The sequence below is a fragment of the Scyliorhinus torazame genome, chromosome 8, assembly GCF_047496885.1.
Source record: "Scyliorhinus torazame isolate Kashiwa2021f chromosome 8, sScyTor2.1, whole genome shotgun sequence".
Taxonomy (NCBI): domain Eukaryota; kingdom Metazoa; phylum Chordata; class Chondrichthyes; order Carcharhiniformes; family Scyliorhinidae; genus Scyliorhinus; species Scyliorhinus torazame.
Genome location: NC_092714.1, coordinates 59856015 through 59874934, shown reverse-complemented (window position 1 = coordinate 59874934; position 18920 = coordinate 59856015). Strand labels below are relative to the sequence as shown.

The window sequence follows — 18920 nt, the reverse complement described above, 5'->3', positions numbered from 1 at the left end:
CATCATCTTTGTTGAAAAAGGATTATTGGTTTGATAATTATCCACCTAAACTAAATGCAATAGCTCAAGTAAAACGTATGCAATAAACCTTTTACAGATGAAAAGTTTCAGCTTAATTTAACAAAGTCACCTTTTGAACACTATCCAGCTGTTAAATATTTTATCACAGTGAAGGCGGAGGGAATCTTTGAGGCATGGTTCAAAATGATACTGAAGCATTGGAGAAAGATCTTTTCCAATGCATCTAGCCAAAGCTTTAACTAAACTGATACTGATCTTAAAAAAAAAAACCAAAATATTCCATTTGACATTACCAACAGAGAATTTTCAAAAATAATCAAATGCTTGTACAGTTTCAATCAATTTATGCTCAGAGTAATTTATAAAATATATATTCCTGGTAAATAGGAATAAGGAGGCCACATATTTTCCAAGGAATATCTGATACAAGTTCAAATGGAGTTGAGGGAGAGACAAAGGGAGACATATTCACAAATCAGTAAAAGCAGCAACTCCAAGTTAACAAGACTATAAAAAATACAAAGCATTGATAATTCACTTCTAGAGGAATAAAATCCAATAAAAACAGAAAGGTTGCACTTAACTTGTACAGGACCTAGGTTAGGCCATACTAGCGTACAGTTCTGGTCGCCATATTATAAAAATGATACAGAAGCATTGGAGATGGAGCAAAAAGGATTGACAGGAATGATACCAGAAATACTGAACAGGCACTTTTCATGTGAAAAGAGAAAATCGGCAGATGACCCGAGGTCTTTAAAAGTTATGAGGGGCTTGAGGGGATAAAGGCCAAGATGTTTCCACTTGTTGGGAGCCCAAAACCAGGAATCATAAATATAAGGAATTCAGAAGAAAGTTTGAATGTGGAATTCAGCAACCACACGGGAGTAGTGGAGACAAAAAGCAGGGATACGCTTAAGGAAAGCGAGGCAAATATATAAGGGAGAAAGGAAGAGAAGGATAATCATTTGGTAGCACAGTGTTCGGGTATTGCTGAAAAAGAGACACAAACTGTCAAAGTTTTTCATCTTCCACTCATCAGGACACTTAGCAAAAGGAACGACAATTTATGTTGCATGAGAAGGCAGTGGTGATTGGTTGGCAAGTGGACTCTGATTGGTATGTTGCTCTTTTTAACCTTAGTCTATTTGCTCTGATTACGTCACCTTTGCTCACGAGTCGCCAGGTATCTTTATGATACCGCCACGTGGTTCAAGTTCAGGTTATGATTATTAATTCAGCACACCGCTTAGTAAGGATTAAAACGGTCATTTATTATATACAACAAGCAATATTAATACCCTAATACTACTTTCTATATAATAAACCTATCACTATTGGCCAATACTTAACTTAGGAAGAGCCCACCAGGTCAGGGAAACGAATGGCTTGTCCAATCAGATCTGGCCCGTGGGATTCAAAAGGCTGCTACAGGTCGGTGGCTAGGTGTCTCTACCAGATAGCGATCGCTGGATTCAAACTTACTGTTGCCGGTTGCTGTTCTTGCGAAGGTCTCGAGCAGGCGAAGAGGAGAGAGATCTGAACTTGGCCCCTCACTTTTATAGGGCCCAGGGGCTTCCCGCCTCCTGGGGCGGCCCTTGACCCTGAGTCCCAAGTGATTGGATTTGTTCCCAATCCCTGGGGTCGATGTGTCCAATGGTGAGGCGATTCCACGATCGTGGGGTGGTCGTTCACCTGTCTTTGTTTCGGACACTGCAGGTGCCAACAGGTCTGGCCCGGTATTCAATTGCTAATATGTTGCAATTGTTCCCGGGGATAGCCGATTTAACTGCAGATGCCTGGATAGATGGGCTACAAACAGTCCTGAATGTAACTGCAAATACCTGGGTGATGGGCTGTTGATAGCCGAGTATCGATCTGGGCTAACTTCCCCAGAGCCGAATATGCAATACTGTCTGCAGCTGCCTGCTTGTGTCTTGTTAGCTGCTTTTCCCAGCAGTCTTTCGGGTTAGCCATTTCAAACTGGGTTTTGGCCAGATTAATCGGAACGCTGCCATTTTACGTGGCTACAGGTAGAGGCTTTGCCATGGGGATTACAGTGGGAATAGTTAACTGCAAAGCTTTGGTTCAAATTTAAACCAGGTAGGTTGACTGATTGGGCAAAATTGCCATCAAAAATGAAACAGATAATGGCTGTCCCCCAAGTTTTTGTCTTGGTTAAAAGGTGCCATGTGACCTCCGGTGGCAGCCAGGACTGGACATGAAGACAAGGCGGGTGGCGGTGTTGGTGAATATGCGGGTGGCGTCCGAGGTGGGGAGCATTGTAGCAGATCTTGGGGGGGGGGGGGGGGGGGGGGGGGGATAGGTTTGTGATGATGAATGGGAAGCTGTAGGGGATGCCGGTGGCCCCGGCAAACGTTTATGCCCCAAATTGGGATGATGCAGATTTCATGAGGCAGGTGCTGGGGAAGATTCCTGACTTGGACTCGCACCGGTTGATCATATAGGTGGAATTTTAACACTGTTATAGAGCCAAGCTTGGCCCGGTCAAGTCAGAGGTCGGGGAAGGTGTTGGCAGTGGTGAAGGAGCTGAAAGGGTTCATGCGCGTATGGTGGGTTTTTTTTGGGGAGAGAGAGAGAGAGAGAGAAGATTGGACCTGGAGGTTTGGGAGGCCAAGGGTGAAGGAATTTTCATATTTTCCCATGTGCACTGGGTGTACTCCCGGATTGACTTTTTTTGTGTTGGGTAAGGCGTTGTTGGCTGGGGTGGTTGATTCGGAGTATGCGGCAATTGTGGTCTCCGACCATGCGCCGCACTGGGTGGATTTGTGAGGGGCCCAGCACCCATAGTGGAGGCTGGATGAGGAGGTGTGCGAGCGGGTGAGGGCCGCCATACAGGGGTACATGGAGCTCAATGACACAGGCGAGGTCACAGCCGCCACGCTGTGGCAGACAATCAAGGTGGTGGTTTTGGGGGGGAGGGGGGCGCATAGGGAGAAGGCTGAATGGGCAAAGATGGCAAACCTGGTGGAAGAGAATCTGAGGGTGGATAGGAGGTATTCGGAGGCGGGGTTGCTGAAGGAGAGGCGCAGGCTCCAGATGGAGTTCGGATTAGTGTCTACTGGAAAGGCGGTAGGGTAGTTGCAGAGGGCAGGGGAGCGGGGAAATGCGACGGCTCCTGGACGAGTTGGAGATTCCTAGGGTGGACGAGGAGTTGGTGCAGGGATTGGGGGCCCCCATTGGGTTGAGGGAGGTTATGGAGTGTATGGAGGCGATGCAAGCATGCACGGCCCTGGATGGGCTCCCGATGGAGTTTTATAAAACGTTTGGGGGGAAGAGGAGGGACCTGGGTCTACTGCTGGTGAGGGCATACAATGAGGCGAGGGAGAGGGGGGGAACTTCACTATTGCAGGCATCCATCTCTCCGATATTGAAAAAGAACAAGGAGTCGAAGCAGTGCGGATCGTTCAGTCCGATATCGCTATTGAATGTAGATGCCAAGTTCCTGCCGAAGGTATTGGCTTTATGAATGGAGTACTGCATCCCAGGGGCGATATGTAAAGATCAAATGGGGTTTGTGAAAGGGGGACAGTTGTTGGCAAATGTGAGGAGGCTGCTTAATGTGATTAGGATGCCTCCGGAAGGGCAGGAGGTGGTAGTGGCGATGGACGCGGAGATCGGATGGAGTAGGAATATCTGTGCGAAGTGCTGGAGCAGTTCAGACCTGGGTAGGGGTTTGTGGACTGGGTGTGGTCGCAAATGTGCGGACGAACCGGGTGGGTACTGGATATTTCGGGTTGCATCGTGGGACGAGGCAAGGGTGCCAGCTCTCCCTGTTGCTTTTTGTCTTGACTAAAGAGCCATTGGCAATGGCGCTTAGACTGTCGAGGGATGGGTGGCATTGGTGGTAATATGGGGATTTTGGAGGACTTTGGCCAATTCTCCGGGTACAAACTGAACATGGGAAAGAGTGAGACTGGAGGGCAGGAGAGGAAGTTAGAGGAGTTGCCGTTCAAGTTAGAGGGGGCGAGTTTTAGATACCTGGACATTCAGGTGAAGCAGGGTTGGACGCAGCTGCACAAGTTAAATCTGGCTCAGCTGGTGGAGCAGATGAAGGGGGACTTCAAGAGGTGGAATGTGCTGCCACTGCCGTTGGTGGGATGGATACAGACAGTTAGGATGACGGTGCTGCCAAGGTTCGTGTTCGTATTTCAGAACCTCCCGAATTTTGTCCCAAAGTCGTTCTTTAAAAAGGTTAACGCGCTGATCTCTGGGTTCGTATGGGCAGGGAAGACCCTGTGGGTCAAAAAAGGGCTTTTTTGGAGCAGGGGCGAGGAAGGGGGGGGGCTGGCTTTGCCCAATATAGTGAACTACTACTGGGTGGCGAACATCGCCGTGGTATGGTAATGGGGGAGGGGTCGGCACGGGGACAGCTTCTTGTGGGGGAATGAGCTTAAGGGCATTGCTAACAGCGCCTCTACCGTTCCTGCCGGCCAGGCACTCCGTGAGCCCAGTGGTCATGTCGGTCTTGAGGATGGGCAGTGGAGGCAGCATTTTGGACTGGAGGGTACCTCGGTGTGGGCACCGATCTGTGATAGTCATAGGTTTGCAGCGGTGGGGGGCTGGATACGAGGTTGCGGGGGTGCTAGCAGAGAGGGATTCCGCGATTCAGTGACCTGTTTGTAGGGGGCAGTTTCACAAAATTAGAGGACCTAGAGGAAGAGTATGAGGTGCCCAGGTGGAATGGTTTCATGTACCTACAGGTTCGGGTTTTTGTGAAGAGAGGTGCTGCCCTTCCTGGGTTTCCGCCCTTGGCTGTGCAAGACAAGGTGATATCGAAGAGGGAGATAGGGGAAGGGAAGATGTCCGAGGTCTACAAGGAACTGATGGATTAGGAGGGGGCCCCAGTAGGGGATATAAAGCAGAAGTGAGAGGATAGCTGGGTGGGGAGGTGCAGGTCGGGACATGGGCTGAGGCGCTGCGGAGTGTGAATGCATCTTCGTTGTGAGAGAGGCTCAGCCTTATTCAGTTTAAAGTACTTCACAGGGCACTTATGACAATAGAGTGGATGAGTACGTTTTTTGAGGTGGTAGAGAATAAATGTGGGCTGTGCGAATCACATCCACGTTTTGGGCATGTCTGAAGTTAAAGGGGTTCTGGCAGAGGTTTGCGGATGTAATGTCAGAGGTGTTGGGGGCAAAAGTGGCCCTGAATCCAGAAGTAGCGATATTTGGGGTGTCAGATGATCCAGGAGTCAAGGGGGCGAGAGAGGCCGACGTTTTGGCCGTTGCCTCCCCGATAGCCCAGGAACGGACCTTACTTGGATGGAGGGACACAGAGCCACTGAAAGCGGGGGTGTGGGTGAGTGGCCTGGCTGAATTCCTGAGGCTGGAGAAGGTCCAGTTCATCCTGAGAGGGTCGGCTGATGGGTTCGCTTGGAGGTGGAAGCCGTTCACTGACTTCTTTAAGGAGGATTGAGGAGTCAACAAAAAAAGGGGGGAAAGGGGGTTAAAATCAGGAAGGCAGGATGGGAGGGGTGGGTGTTGGTTATTTATAATGCTGTACAAATTTGCTTCTGCTTCGGTTTGTTTTTATGAAAATGCCTGTGTGTGAATATATGTGGTTTCTAGAATGCCTAAGTGAGCCACACGGCGATGAGGTATAATCTGTACTTTACCTGTTGTGAACAGCTGAAGGGATGTGCTGTTTGATACGATCCACCAGTCATTAGGATGTACAGCGCACGTACCAGATATTACACTGACACTGAGATTCTTACACAACATTAATTTTGTGATTGGCACGTCAGTTTGACTTGACAGCAGTCTTGATTCTCATGCAGTATAAATTGTTGTTCCGTTTACTATTGGTATTCTTGCCAAGTGTTCTGATGGGTGCAAGACAAAAAAGCTTTGACAGCATACTGAAGAGAAGGATATGCCAATAGGGTTAGATGTTGTGTGGGAAGCGGGGAGGAGCATGGACACCTGCACAGACCAGTTGGGCCGAACAGTCTGTTCCTTTGCTGTGAATTCTATACAATGCTTATGTAATCTTTCATTACCAATGAACTGAAAAAAAACCTCACCTTCCAAAGTCACAGAGTTTTAGGACAGCTGTTTCAGGATCAAGCAGCAGATTCTGTGGTTTGATATCCCGATGGCAAATTCCAAAGGAATGGATGTAAGCTAAACTCCGGAACAGCTGATACATATACAACTATTAAAAAGAAAAGAATTTTCATCAATTATTAGAACAGAATTCAATAGTTTTGATAACACAAGTTAAAAACGGAAGTCCATTTATGTAGAGTATTATTTCCTCAGGACAGGTCAAAATACTTTTTAATCAAGTAACGCCCAAGAAGCAATATGTGGCATCCATCTTGTATAGAGCAATGTCCCACATACAGAAATAACTGAACAGATGCCCGTTTTTGGTGGGGTTAGTTGACGGAAGAATGTGGACAGGGAAGCAACTTATGTTTTATATAAACTTGAGAATATTTGATCATCTCAAAACTGGCATCTCAACTGACTAATTTGGCCTAATCAGTACGTGCAACTCAGATTCGTGGGTTTGCCACTTCAAGAAAGTGATCACTGTCACTCCGTTGCAGGAAGTGCCATTCTTTTGATGAATAGTTAAGAGGCTCCACTTGCCTATTCAGGTGAATCAGGTGGTCATTATAGATCCCATTAATGCTAATAGAAAGAGAGTAGGGAATTTTACCTAAATAACATTCCACCCATAAAAAAACTACCACAAATAAATTTGGTTATTCAACTCTTTGCGGTGTATAAATTTTCTGCTGAGTTTGTCTGTACACAAGTATCACTGTACTTAAAAATAATTCGCTATACGTGAAGCATTTTGAGATGTGGTAAGATACAAACTTTATACAATTGAAAATGTACAAACTAGGCAACTGACCTGTTTATTTAGTGCCAAAGTGAATTTAGAAAAACTGAAACTGCATGCTTCTACACATCCTCATCTTGTGCAATGCTTTGCATGTCATACTGACATCATCTTAAGTTAGGTAATAAATGTTTGAAATGGGTCTGTTCCATTAGTTGTCTGACCTTGGGTTACAAAGCTATTGCTACATGTTGAAGGCAGTGAACCAAATTACAGATCAACCCTTGGTCTGTACTGAGTAGTTAGCTGATCTCAACACTATAATTGATGGAAAAGAATATAAATCAGTCTAGACACAGCTGGATTAGAAAAAGAGCACAAATGTTTCTTTTTTCAGATCACCATCTAGAAACTTCAACAGGAAGTACACTAGTTTTGGTTCAGAATTTAATTCAGGACAGAATTAAACAGCCTGCCAATACCCATTTAGTCATGCACAAAAAATGGCAAGCAGGTACTGGAGGCTCAGCTTCCAACCTCTCTTTACTCTCCAAAGCCCCTAGACGTATCCCAACCAGTGGTCAGGTTTCCTGCAACTCTTGCGTTTACAACTCCAATCAGATTTCCACCTGTGCCAGAGGAAAAATGACAGCTAACAAACCATCGCTCTACAGCTCAGTGGGTTCACTTGGTTTCACTCTTACTGATTTGATCAAAGCAAGATTATCACCAGTAATGACCCCTACACTATTAGCCTGCTTTCCCCCAAACTTTTTGTTCAGCCCTCTTCTTCCTTAGCTACACATAGCCATATGGCTCTCATCCCACATGCATATTGCTGACATCAAGCTCTGCTTCCATCATCTTTCGACCAACCCACTGCTTCTGTTCTGTTTGTCCAATATCCAATCTTGCCTCAATTTCCTTCAGATGAAAACTGGGAAAATTAAGCCATTGTTCGTGCCACAAACTCTGTACCTTTGCTGTTGATTACAGAAATGCTAGGATCATACAAGACCTTGGGTTTCATAAATCCAGGTATAGTTATGCTTCAGTTTTATAAAGTTTAATTGGGGCCAACTAGAGTACTAAATCCAGTGCACCACACTTTAGGAAGGATGCAAAGTTCCTTGAAAGGTGCAGGGAACATTTACCAGAATGGTTCCAGGGATGTTGTATGTTACAACTTATTTATATAGCAACTTTAATGCAAAGAAACATTCCAAAGTGCTTCCTAGGAGCATTATAAAACAAAGTAACACGCTGAGTTACACAAGGTGATGTTAATTCAAATAACCAATAGTTCGGTCAAAGAAGTAGATTTTAGCTACAAGGTCTGGTTGCAAATCCAGACCTTGGAGCAAAAGAGATACAGGTTTAGATGAAGGGTGCAACGGAAAGCTGCTCTCATTAGCCGACAGTATATGGACTAGGAGACATGAGTGTTTTGTGCAGCAGATGCAGGAAATCAGAGGATGAACTTTTTAAAGCAACAATTGTAGAATCTCTACAGTGCAGACGGAGGCCATTCAGCCCATCGAGTCTGCACTGACCCTTTGAATGAGCACTCTACCCATGCCCTCTCCTCCCATCTACCCCGCCCTATCACTGTAACCCCATAACCTAACCTGCACATCCCTGGACACCTATAAGGGTGGTGGAAACGATCAATGATTTTTGGATAGGCACTTCAGGGAAGAAAACCTAAAACCTCCAGGGCCACGGGGATAGAATGGGGGAAATGGGACCTACTGAACTGCTTTACAGAAAGCCGGCAGACTCAGTAGGCTGAATGGCCTCCTGAGCAGTAAAAACTCTTATGACACCTTTAAAGAAATTAAAATAAGACAGACCTTTTCGAGCCTATTCACTCCCAGCTCAGATTCCAATCCCATATCTTTTTGCTCTCCCCCATCAGTATTATCCTTGGATCCCAGTCCCAACACCTCAAATTTGCATTCTCTGCATGGCTTCACCCCTCCTCAGCTGAATAGCCTCCTGCAGCCCTATAACGGCTCAATAGCCTCCTGCAGCCCTATAACTGCGCACAATCCTCCTCCTCCTCCTCCCTCCAAAAACTGCAGTCCTGACTGTGGACTGCTGTATATCTTTCTCTCATTCGATCATCGGCAGCAAAATCATTCAAGTCCTATAGTAAAATATTGTAAAAGCTACTTCTCTTTTATGTATGGAATGATCTGTCTGAGCTGCACGCAGAACATTACTTTTCACTGTACCTCGACACGCGACAACAAACAAATCCAATCTCCAAAATTGCACCCCTACACTCCCCCGTCTTCTCCTTCACTTGCTTTAAGATCCTCCTTCGAAGTCGATTTTCAGCCGAGTTTATGATTATACCTTCCAATACCTATTTCTTTTGCTCAGCATCCATTTAATATATTCATGGATCTATGAAGTACCTTGCACATTTTTGATGTTACAGGCACCATATAAATAAAAGTCTTGAACTCTTCTACTGTGGCGCACCTGAATTAACATGGATATATCCACTTTTATTTCCCCCCAGATATCTTTGAACCAGTGAACTTAAGGGTCATATTCCTCAGGCTAAAAACAAACTTGTGTTAACCAAGAAGTAAAGGCCTTGGTTGCCATCATTTCTTTAAAAAGTTTTATATTGAACTAAAATATCGAAAGAAGCTTAAAGGGTATTTCAGGTAATTGCATGGTGTCATAATCGGAGTCCTGCTTTACTGCAAGGACCTACACATGCAGTCAAACTAAATGCACATATGAACATACAAATTAGGAGCAGTAGGCCACTCAGCCCCTTGAGCCTGCTTAGTCGTTCAGCAAGATTATGGCTAATCTGATTGTGGCTTCAACCCCTATCCCCGATAATCATTGATTCCTTTTGCCCAAATCTATCTACTTCTACCATAAAAATATTCATTGACCTTGCCCCCAATGTTCACTGGGAAAGAGTGTTACACAGATTTCTCCTCATCATAGTCTTAAATGGGAGACTCCTTATTTTTAAACTATCCCCTAGTTCCAGACTCTTCCACAAGGGAGAACATCCTTTCAGCATCCACCCTGTCAAGCCCCCTCAGGATTTTGCATGTCAATAAGACCACCAGTCAATGTTCAAAACTCCAAAGAATACAGGCTCAGCTCATCTAACCTTACTTTAGCTGACACCCTCCATCCCAGGTATAAGTCGAATGAATCTGTTCTGAACTGCTACTAATGCATTTAGATCCTTTCTTAAATAAGGAGACCAAAACTATACACTGTACTCTAGATGTGGTTTCACCAATACCCTGTACAACTGTAACAAAACATCCCTAGCTTTATACTCTATTTCCCTTGCAATAAATGACAATATTCCATTTGTCTTCCTAATCACTTTCTGCACCGGCAAAATAGCTTTTCCTGATTCATGTCTGGACACCCAGATCTCTCTGAACCTCAAGAGTTCTGCAATCTTTCTCTATTTAAATAATATGCTGCTTTCTTATTCTTCCTGCAAAGGTGTGCAAGCTCACATTTTCCCACATTATAATCCATCTGCCAAACTTTTGCCCACTCACTTAAGGAGGTTACAAAGGAGCACGAGTTATATCCTCTTCACAATTTACTTTCTCATCTATCCTTGTGTCATTAGCAAATTTAGCAACCATACCTTTGGTCTCTTCACCCAGTCATTGATACAATTGTAAACAGTTGACACACCAGCACTGATCCCTGGCACACTACTAGTTACATTTTGCCAACCCAAAAAAGACCGGCTTATACTTACCTACCTGTGTCATGTTAGCTAATTGATCCATGCTAATATGTTACCACTACACTATGAGCACTTACAGCACATACACAAGCTTTCTTTTACCAATGTTACTACTCAAAAAGACCTCTAATAAGTTAGTCAAACACTATTTTCCTTTCACAAATCCATGTTGTATCTGCTCAAGTGCCCTGCTATAACGTCCTTAATAGATTCCAGCAATTTCCCAATGGCAGATATTAAGTTAATTGGCTTGAAAATTTCGGCTTGGTTTCCTTTCTTCCTGAATGGAGGAGTCAGGTTCATGGTTTTCCAGCCTAATGTACCCTTGCTAGGATTTAGGGAATTTTGGAAAATTAAAACCAATGTATCTACTATCTCAGCAACAATTCTGCTAAGACTACAGGATGAAGTCCTTCAGAACCCTGGGCACTTGTCAGCTTTTAATTATTACAATTTTCTCAATGTCTTTTCCCTGATGATGGTAATTGTTCCAAGTTCTTCTCTCCCTTTAGCTCAAGATTCACAATTATTTCTGGGATGTTATTTGTATCCTTTACAGTGAAGACAGATGCAAAATATCTGTTCAGTTAATCAGCCATTTCCTTACTTTCCATTAAGGAAAGGAGCCAACCCTCACTCGCCTTACTCTTTTCCTTTTTAAATACCTGGAGAAACTTTCCATATTTAAAAAATTTATTTTAGCTAGTTTTCCCTCGTACTCTCATTTCTTTATCCTTATTAAACAGTTATTCTTTACACTCTGTCCAATCATCTGACCTGCAAATCATCTTTGCAGAATTATACAGTTTTTCTTTCAATTTAATATTACCTTTAATTTTTTCTGTTACCCACAGTCCTTCCCTCAGAAGTCTTTCTTTCTGAAATAGCTCCTTAAATGTCTGCCACTGCATCTATACTGACCTATCTCTTAACCTGATTTCCCAGTTCACTTTAGCTAGCTCTGCTTTCATGCCCTCATAATTATCCTTATTTAAATTGATAACATTAATCTTAGGTCCACTTAGCTCTCCCTCAAACTGAACGTGAAATTCCATAATATTATCATCACTTCTCCTCTTCTAATATTTGTCGGTTGAGGGAGAAAGAAACCAGACAACAGAACCTCCTTGAGACATGGTTTCCAGGCAACCGGCTGACAGTTCCGGCTACCTAGGGGTGCCTTCACCATGAAGGTCATTACTTAATCCTGTCTCGTTGCACATTACCAGTGACATCAAAACAAACCTGTTGGACTTTAACCTGGTGTCGTAAGACTTCTTACTGTGCTCACCACAGTCCAACGCCGGCATCTCCACATCATGATTACCAGATCTAGTAGAGCCTGCTCTCTGGTTTGCACCAAAACATGCTGCACTAAACAACTGCCCCGAAAAACACTATGCATTCATCATCCAGGTTACCTTTTTTATTCTGATTCATCCAATCTAATCAATATGTAGATTAAAATTTCCCATGATTAGCACTCTACCTTTCTCAGAAAACCTCATTATTTCTTCCCATCCACCCTGCCCTACAGTGTGATTAAACCACTTCTACAAGTGCTTACCGTCACTATTTCTCATCTCTACCCAACTAATTCTACATCTTGATCTCCAGAACCAAGATGATCTTTTTCCAGTGTACCAATGCCACCCTTAATTAACAGAGCTACCCCAAAATAAATTTCTGGCTTCCTGTCATTCCTACATGTCACATACCTTTGAATATTCAGGTCCCTGCAGTCATGACTCTGTAATGTCCATCAGATCATACATATTTATTTTTATTTACACCACAAACTCATCTGTTTTGTTATGAATGCTATGTGCATTCAGATAGAATCTTTAGTTCTGTCTTTTTTACTTTTATTTAACTTTTAGCCTTATCTGCTGGTGAACTCTTAGCTTTGTCCACTCTGACCGTCTTGCCATGCCCACATTGTTATTTCTCATTACTACCGTATTCTTTTTCTGTGTCTATTCTATTTAACTTATTGCATCTTTCCAAATGTGATCCCTTCCCCAACTACTTTATCCAAAAAAAATCCTGCCATTGCTGTTCCACTGTCTTCCCTGCTCGGCGCTCAGCTCCTTTTCCAATCAACTCTGGCCAGCTCCTTCCCTCACGTCTTTGTAGCTATCCTTATTTAATTGTAAGACCGTTAAATCTGATTCCAGTTTCTCCCTCTCAAACTGCAGGGTAAATTCGATCATATTGTAGTCACTGCTCCCTAAGGGTTCCTTCACCTTAAGTTCCCTAATCAAGTCAGTCTCTTCACCAAATCCAGAATTGCCTGTTCCCTAGTAGGCTCTGTCACAAGCTGCTCCAAAAGAAATATCTCAGATATTCCACAAATTCCTTTTCTTGGGATCCACTACCAACCTGATTTTTCCACCTACATATTGAAGTCCCCCATGATTATTGCAATATTGCCTTTTTTACATGCCTTTTCTATCTCCTGATTTATTTTCTGCCCCACATCCTGACTACTGCTAGGGGCCTGTACATAACTCCCATCGGGGTCTTTTTACCTTTGTGATTCCTCAACTCTACACACACAGATTCTATGCCTTCTGATCCTATATCGCTCCTTGTTATCAATTTAACTTCATCCCTTACTAACAATGCAAGCCCACCCCCTTTGCCCATCTGCCTGTCCTTTCGATAGGACACATAACCTTGTATATTTAGATGCCAGCCCTGATCCCCTTCCAGCCTCGTCTGTGATGCACACATCGTACCGGCCAATTTCAATGTGCGCAACAAGTTCATTTACCTGGTTCTGTATACTGCGCGCATTTAGGTACAACACCCTCTGTCCTGCATTGACCACCTACCTTCTCACACTTGTCACCATTTTTGCTCTGCCTGAGAGTGATGTTGTTCTCTTATTTTTGTTCTCTATTTCCCCTTCAGTTATTACACCTTCTAAGGTAAAGCTCTGGTTCCCACCTCCCTGCCATAATAGTTTAAATCCTCTTGAGTGACTCTAGCAAACCTCCCAGCTAGGATATTGGTGCCCCTCCAGTTTAGATCCAACCCGTCCTTCTTGTACAGGTCCCACCTGCCCCGGAAGAGATCCCAATGATCCAGAATACTGAAACCCTCCTTCCTACACCACTAGTTTAGCCATGTGCTTAGCTGCGCTATCTTCCTATTTCTAGCTTCCCTGGCAGTTGGCACAGGGAGTAATCCTGAGATTACAACCCTAGAGGTCCTGCTCTTTAGCTTACTGCCTAACTCCCTGAACTCCTTCTGCAGGAGAACTCCTAATCACTCTTACTGCCTATGTCGTTAGTACCTTTGTGTACTACGACCTCTGACTGTTCACTGGTGTTCATTCAGAGACATCCTTGACCTTGGCATCAGGGAGGCAACAAACCATCCTGGAGTCTCTTTCATGTCCTCAGAAGCACCCATCTGTGCCCCTTACTATAGAGTCCCCTATAACTATCACTCTCCTGCACTTTGCCCTCCGCTGCTGAGCAACAGAGCCATTTCTGGCTGCTGTTGTTTTTGGTATCCCCCCCCCCCCCCCCCCCCCCCCCCCGAACAGTATCCAGAATGGTATATCTGTTAGAGAGGGAGACAGCCACAGGGGATTCCTGCACTGAGTGACTGCTCTTTCTAGCAGTCACCCATCTGTCTGCCTGCACCATAGGTGTGACCACGTCTCTATAACTCCTATCTATAACATTTCACGCCACCTGTGTGCTCCTAAGTGCAAATGCATCCAACGGCTGCTCCAACTGAACCACGCGGTCTGTGAGGAGCTGCCATTGGTTACACTTCCTGGAGACGTAGTAGACTGGAACGCTGGAAGCGTCACGGATCTGCCACATCCACAATGACTTTCATCCAAGTAGCTGCAAGAACATCAAATGTGCTCGATAACTGCAAAGGCAGAGCTCCTCCATTTCTACATTGTGGGCCCCCATATCTGCCTCACTTGCTGTTACACCCTCCTGAACGTGACCACTGACCAAATCAGAAAACCCTATCGTATGGGGTGTGACTGTCTCCTGGTACAAAGTGTCCAGGTAACTTTCCCCTTCCCTGATGCTTCGCAATGACTGCAGCTCAGCCTTCAGCTCAATTGCTCTGATCGGAAAGCTCAAGCCGCACACTGCAGATGTTTGGACCCTGGATCTGAAGCATCTGGCAAATCTTGCCATACTAATCCCAGATTCAAGCACTTTCTGCTTGAAGAACTGTTAAATCATGATAGAATCCAAACGTACAATATCCAAGATAGGGCTGAACTACCATTTTCAGGACAAAAGCAAAATATGGAGTCATTCTTGAAGGCCCCCTCTGGTGGAACAACATTTGTTCATTTCCAAACAGGCTGCAAATAATATGAGATTGAAAGTCTGGGACAATTATAACAGAAACAGACTGAAGCATGTACAATTTAGAGCTTGTTGGTCAAAATATCAGATCCAAAATTTGATAGATAATAAAAAGGATTTGATCTTAAACAGCCGCATACATTTGACATTACAAATTAAATAATTTTTTATTCTATAAATGAGTCATAATTTATCAGCCAGAGTTCAAAGGGTTACTGGACGTTTTCACAGCCAGAAACAGATCCGAATGTCCTAGTTCTCAGAAAAGGAACAACAAACCACTAGCAGTTTACAGAAACTGATTTATGACCATTATGACCTACTGCTAATCAGAAGACATACCTCAGCAATATTAAGGAAGAATCAGAATTTTAAAAAATGAACTGCATTTAATTTTATGCGCGTATATTTACATATGCACATATATTTACATATTATAGTTCTTTTTTAAAAACATTAAAACAGTACCCTTCCCTGAATACTGCGTTTCCATGAAACAGTCCTTTGTAACTGGCATATCCTACTGCCAGTTTTGCAAAAATGTATTGTTTCATGATTTGTAGTTAGCTTTGGGATTGCATTGTTAAACGCAAGATGAATGTGGGGGAAAAAAATAGAGTTTTAGGGGTTGGTAAACAGATCTAAAGCGACTGCAATTTGAAGGGTGTTGTATGCTTAATGAGGCCAGAGTTAGAAATGGGAAAACATTAAACGATGTGTGGCCTCGGAGTTCCTTGGTGGCGATGAGATGTCTATTATTGTCTTCATAAAGTTTAACTTGATCATGTAATTTCCCCAGATTAAATAAAGGTTGGAAAGCAATTGATAAACAAGAGAAAGTCTTAAAAGTATCCGCATACTTCCTAGATCAAAGGACAGGTCTGGGAATGGGACAGAATTAGTTTACATCTTTACCCAGGACATCCCAGGTATGCCACACCACAATGGAGATAAATTGAAGGAAGGGAACCTTTTGTTTGGGGTTATCCATGTGATTTTCACAGAAAACATCAGTAGCTGGAAACTTTAAAACAGGCCAAGAGAGAAAGCTGCCAGGAGATGTAAAAGGCAGTGAATCACAACCTTGAGTTGGGGTGTCGACAATCGTGAGGTTAAGGAGGGTTGGAATGTCACCCTGCCAAATGCTAGCATAGGGCCCTAGAAATAAAAAGCTTATACCTCAGAATAGCAAGAACACCGGGGAAAAAGTGAATTCCTAAGATGTGTGGCACACCTTAGATTGAATCTAGAAGGGATGAAGGAACCTTGGAAAGGTATAGAGACATACTTGGGTGAACAGGGAGTGACTCGTTGGGATTTAAAGAATAAGCGTTTATGAAATAATGTTGTTAGTAGTACTTGCTCTGTTTAATTCTTGTAAAGTAAAAAGTCTAGTTTAAAACATGAAACCTTATGGTTTAATCCTTTCAGTTAGTAACTGGGGAGTTTGAATTTTCCTTTTAAAAAGTTAAGTTTCCATTGAGATCGTAACATTCAAGGAGTGAGCTGGAAAGTGCATTACATCAGTAATTTAACAAATAAACAGATTTAAAAGGGAAAAGAGTTGACAAATTGCAAAAATGTAACTGCTTGCATAGAATCAAAGTTAGAATTTCTTCCAGGACTGCAATTTGGTGCATATTAAGAATAGCAAAATACTACAAATACTGGAAAGCTGAAATAACAGAAAATGCTGGAAATAGTCAGCAGTTCATCATCTATGGAGAGAGAAACAGTTAATGTTTCAGATTGATGCAACACCTTGCAACCTGCCCTATCTCTTCACCGTCCAAAGCTCCAAACACTTATTCCAGGCAAAACATCAATTTATTTGATTTTTAAAAATTAGTATACTGTATTCACTGCTTATAATGTTATCTCCTCTCCATGGGTTACCACTTTACGGAACACTCCATTCGATCTGTAAGCAAGACCTATTGTCTGGCATTTTAAGCCATCAATCCTGATGGATGAAGTGATTATTATAATTGGAAATTTACTAACAATCTTATTCTGAAAGTATAGACTAAGAACTCCAAAAATGGCGCTCTATTCTACCTACTCACAGCAACCGGTTCATTAAAAAGCAACTGAAATTGGAAGTTCCATTTAAGTTAACAAGACACACCTTAGGATACTCAAATCTACATGTTCCTGAATTTCAATTGCAGCCTCAGTCATCAATAAAATTTACAGCCATCAAAAGGGACATAATTTCTTGTTGGTCATCCTGATGGATTGCTGTGGGACTGAATGTGCCATCCTGCTGCAAGAAACCGGACCACTAAACTAATCCATCACCTCAAGACATGCTGCCGTCATTTTCTAACAATTAGGGACAGAAAAGTAGGTGATAGGCAAAGTATGGTGCAAAGCACAAATGAACAATTAAGTAAAACATTAAAATAAACAATTTTTGATGCAAATATGTACACATTGAATTCCTTACTTTTACATAAATCATCGGGAGTGTCTGCTTGGCTCGGCTGTAATGTCTGGCAACTCTGTACACAGTTTCCGGAACATAGTCTAGGACCAAGTTGAGGTACACTTCATCTTTCTACAAGAGGAGAAAAAAGTTTGTAATTATAATTTATAAATATATATTACCACACAGATCCGCTAATCCATTTACACAGTGTTCGCTTCAGGCACGTAGTGTCAGTATCTAGTGTTCCCATATCTGGCTATGTGAGCCATAGTCTATGGCATTGTGAAGCACTCTGCTCCAAAAATGCACCAATCCCAATTTCAGGCCAACTACCATTTCTTAGAATAGATATGCTGATTGAATACCAATTTACAGGACGCAATTTCGATCCTATAGTTAAATATTTTGTTACTTGAGATTGAGAAAGGAAGCAACAGTATGGTATGAAAAAAAATCCTCCACAAGATTCTTGCCCTTGTCCACTCTCCACAAATCCCTACTAGAAGAACATGCTTGAATGGCAACAAACCCAGGTTTGTGCTCAGCTGTGGTGTCCTCCACAGTTGGGTGTCCCACAGAGACTCATTGTCAAAGCCTACATGTAAATAGTCTACTGAACAAGGTATTGAAGGGTGGTCATTATTTCCTGAAACTTTTTGTTGACTTGATTCGTACATGTCATTTACAAAGGCTGGCAAGTGGCACTTCCTCGCAATGAAGGAGAGATGAGGACAAAAGATTTCCCGGACACAAAATTGGAATGCAGTAGCATCCACAGACCGAATTCCATCTGAAAAATTTAGTTGGCTTCAGGAAGATGTTGCAGATCCCAAAGCAAAGCTACAATTTAAAACCACTTTGTAATCTAATTGCCTTTCAGCACAGAGTTCAGTGCTTTAAAGCAAGGCGAGGCAGGAACCAGATTGTGTAAAACAAATACAGGCTAATGCAACATTTGTTCTAAAAGCTAAAAGTGACGTGTCAAATATTTTGCAATAGAATTAGTGATCGAAAACTTGTCAGTTAAGGTTAAGCTTAGTTACTATAAATTATGTTTCAGAATCAATGTGCATTGTTAACGCAGTAAAACGCTCAGGTGAGAAGATTAGATATTTGTACAAATGACTACAAGTATTATAAAAGAGGTAGGTTTTCAGCAATCTGAAACAGGAAAGGGGGAGAGGTTTTGTGGGAAGTTGGGGGTGGTTATGGTTTGGGGGTAAAGGTAGGGAAGGGGTATTTTGGTCAGTTGGAGGAAGTAGGGAAGTACGAAGACGAGTTGAATGAAGAGTTCTCAAAGGGTTGCAGGAGGTTACAGAGATGGGGAGAGGAGAGGCCGGGTGGAATTAGAAAACAAGTGAGAATTTTAAAATGGAGGCATATTCAAATGAACCTCAGCAACTGATGATGGGGGTGTATAGGACTCTGTACAAGGTAGGAAACAACGGTTCTGGATGAGCATATAATAGAGGCTGGAAGTTGGAAGGCTGACCAGTGGTGCATTGGAATAGTCAACTATAAAGATGACAAAGGCATGGAT

The 18920-nt window shown here is 43.0% G+C and overlaps 1 protein-coding gene across 1 annotated transcript in view; it reads right to left on the bottom strand.

Moving 5' to 3' along the window:
* The window catches only part of gsk3ba (glycogen synthase kinase 3 beta, genome duplicate a), a 223177-nt gene that overhangs the window by 59294 nt on the left and 144963 nt on the right, over nt 1-18920 (bottom strand). The window contains exons 4-5 of the mRNA XM_072513692.1: nt 17399-17509; nt 6071-6201 (exon numbers count right to left, since the gene is read on the bottom strand). Of these exons, the coding sequence (XP_072369793.1) occupies nt 6071-6201; nt 17399-17509 (242 nt within the window). The remainder of the gene's footprint in view (nt 1-6070; nt 6202-17398; nt 17510-18920) is intronic.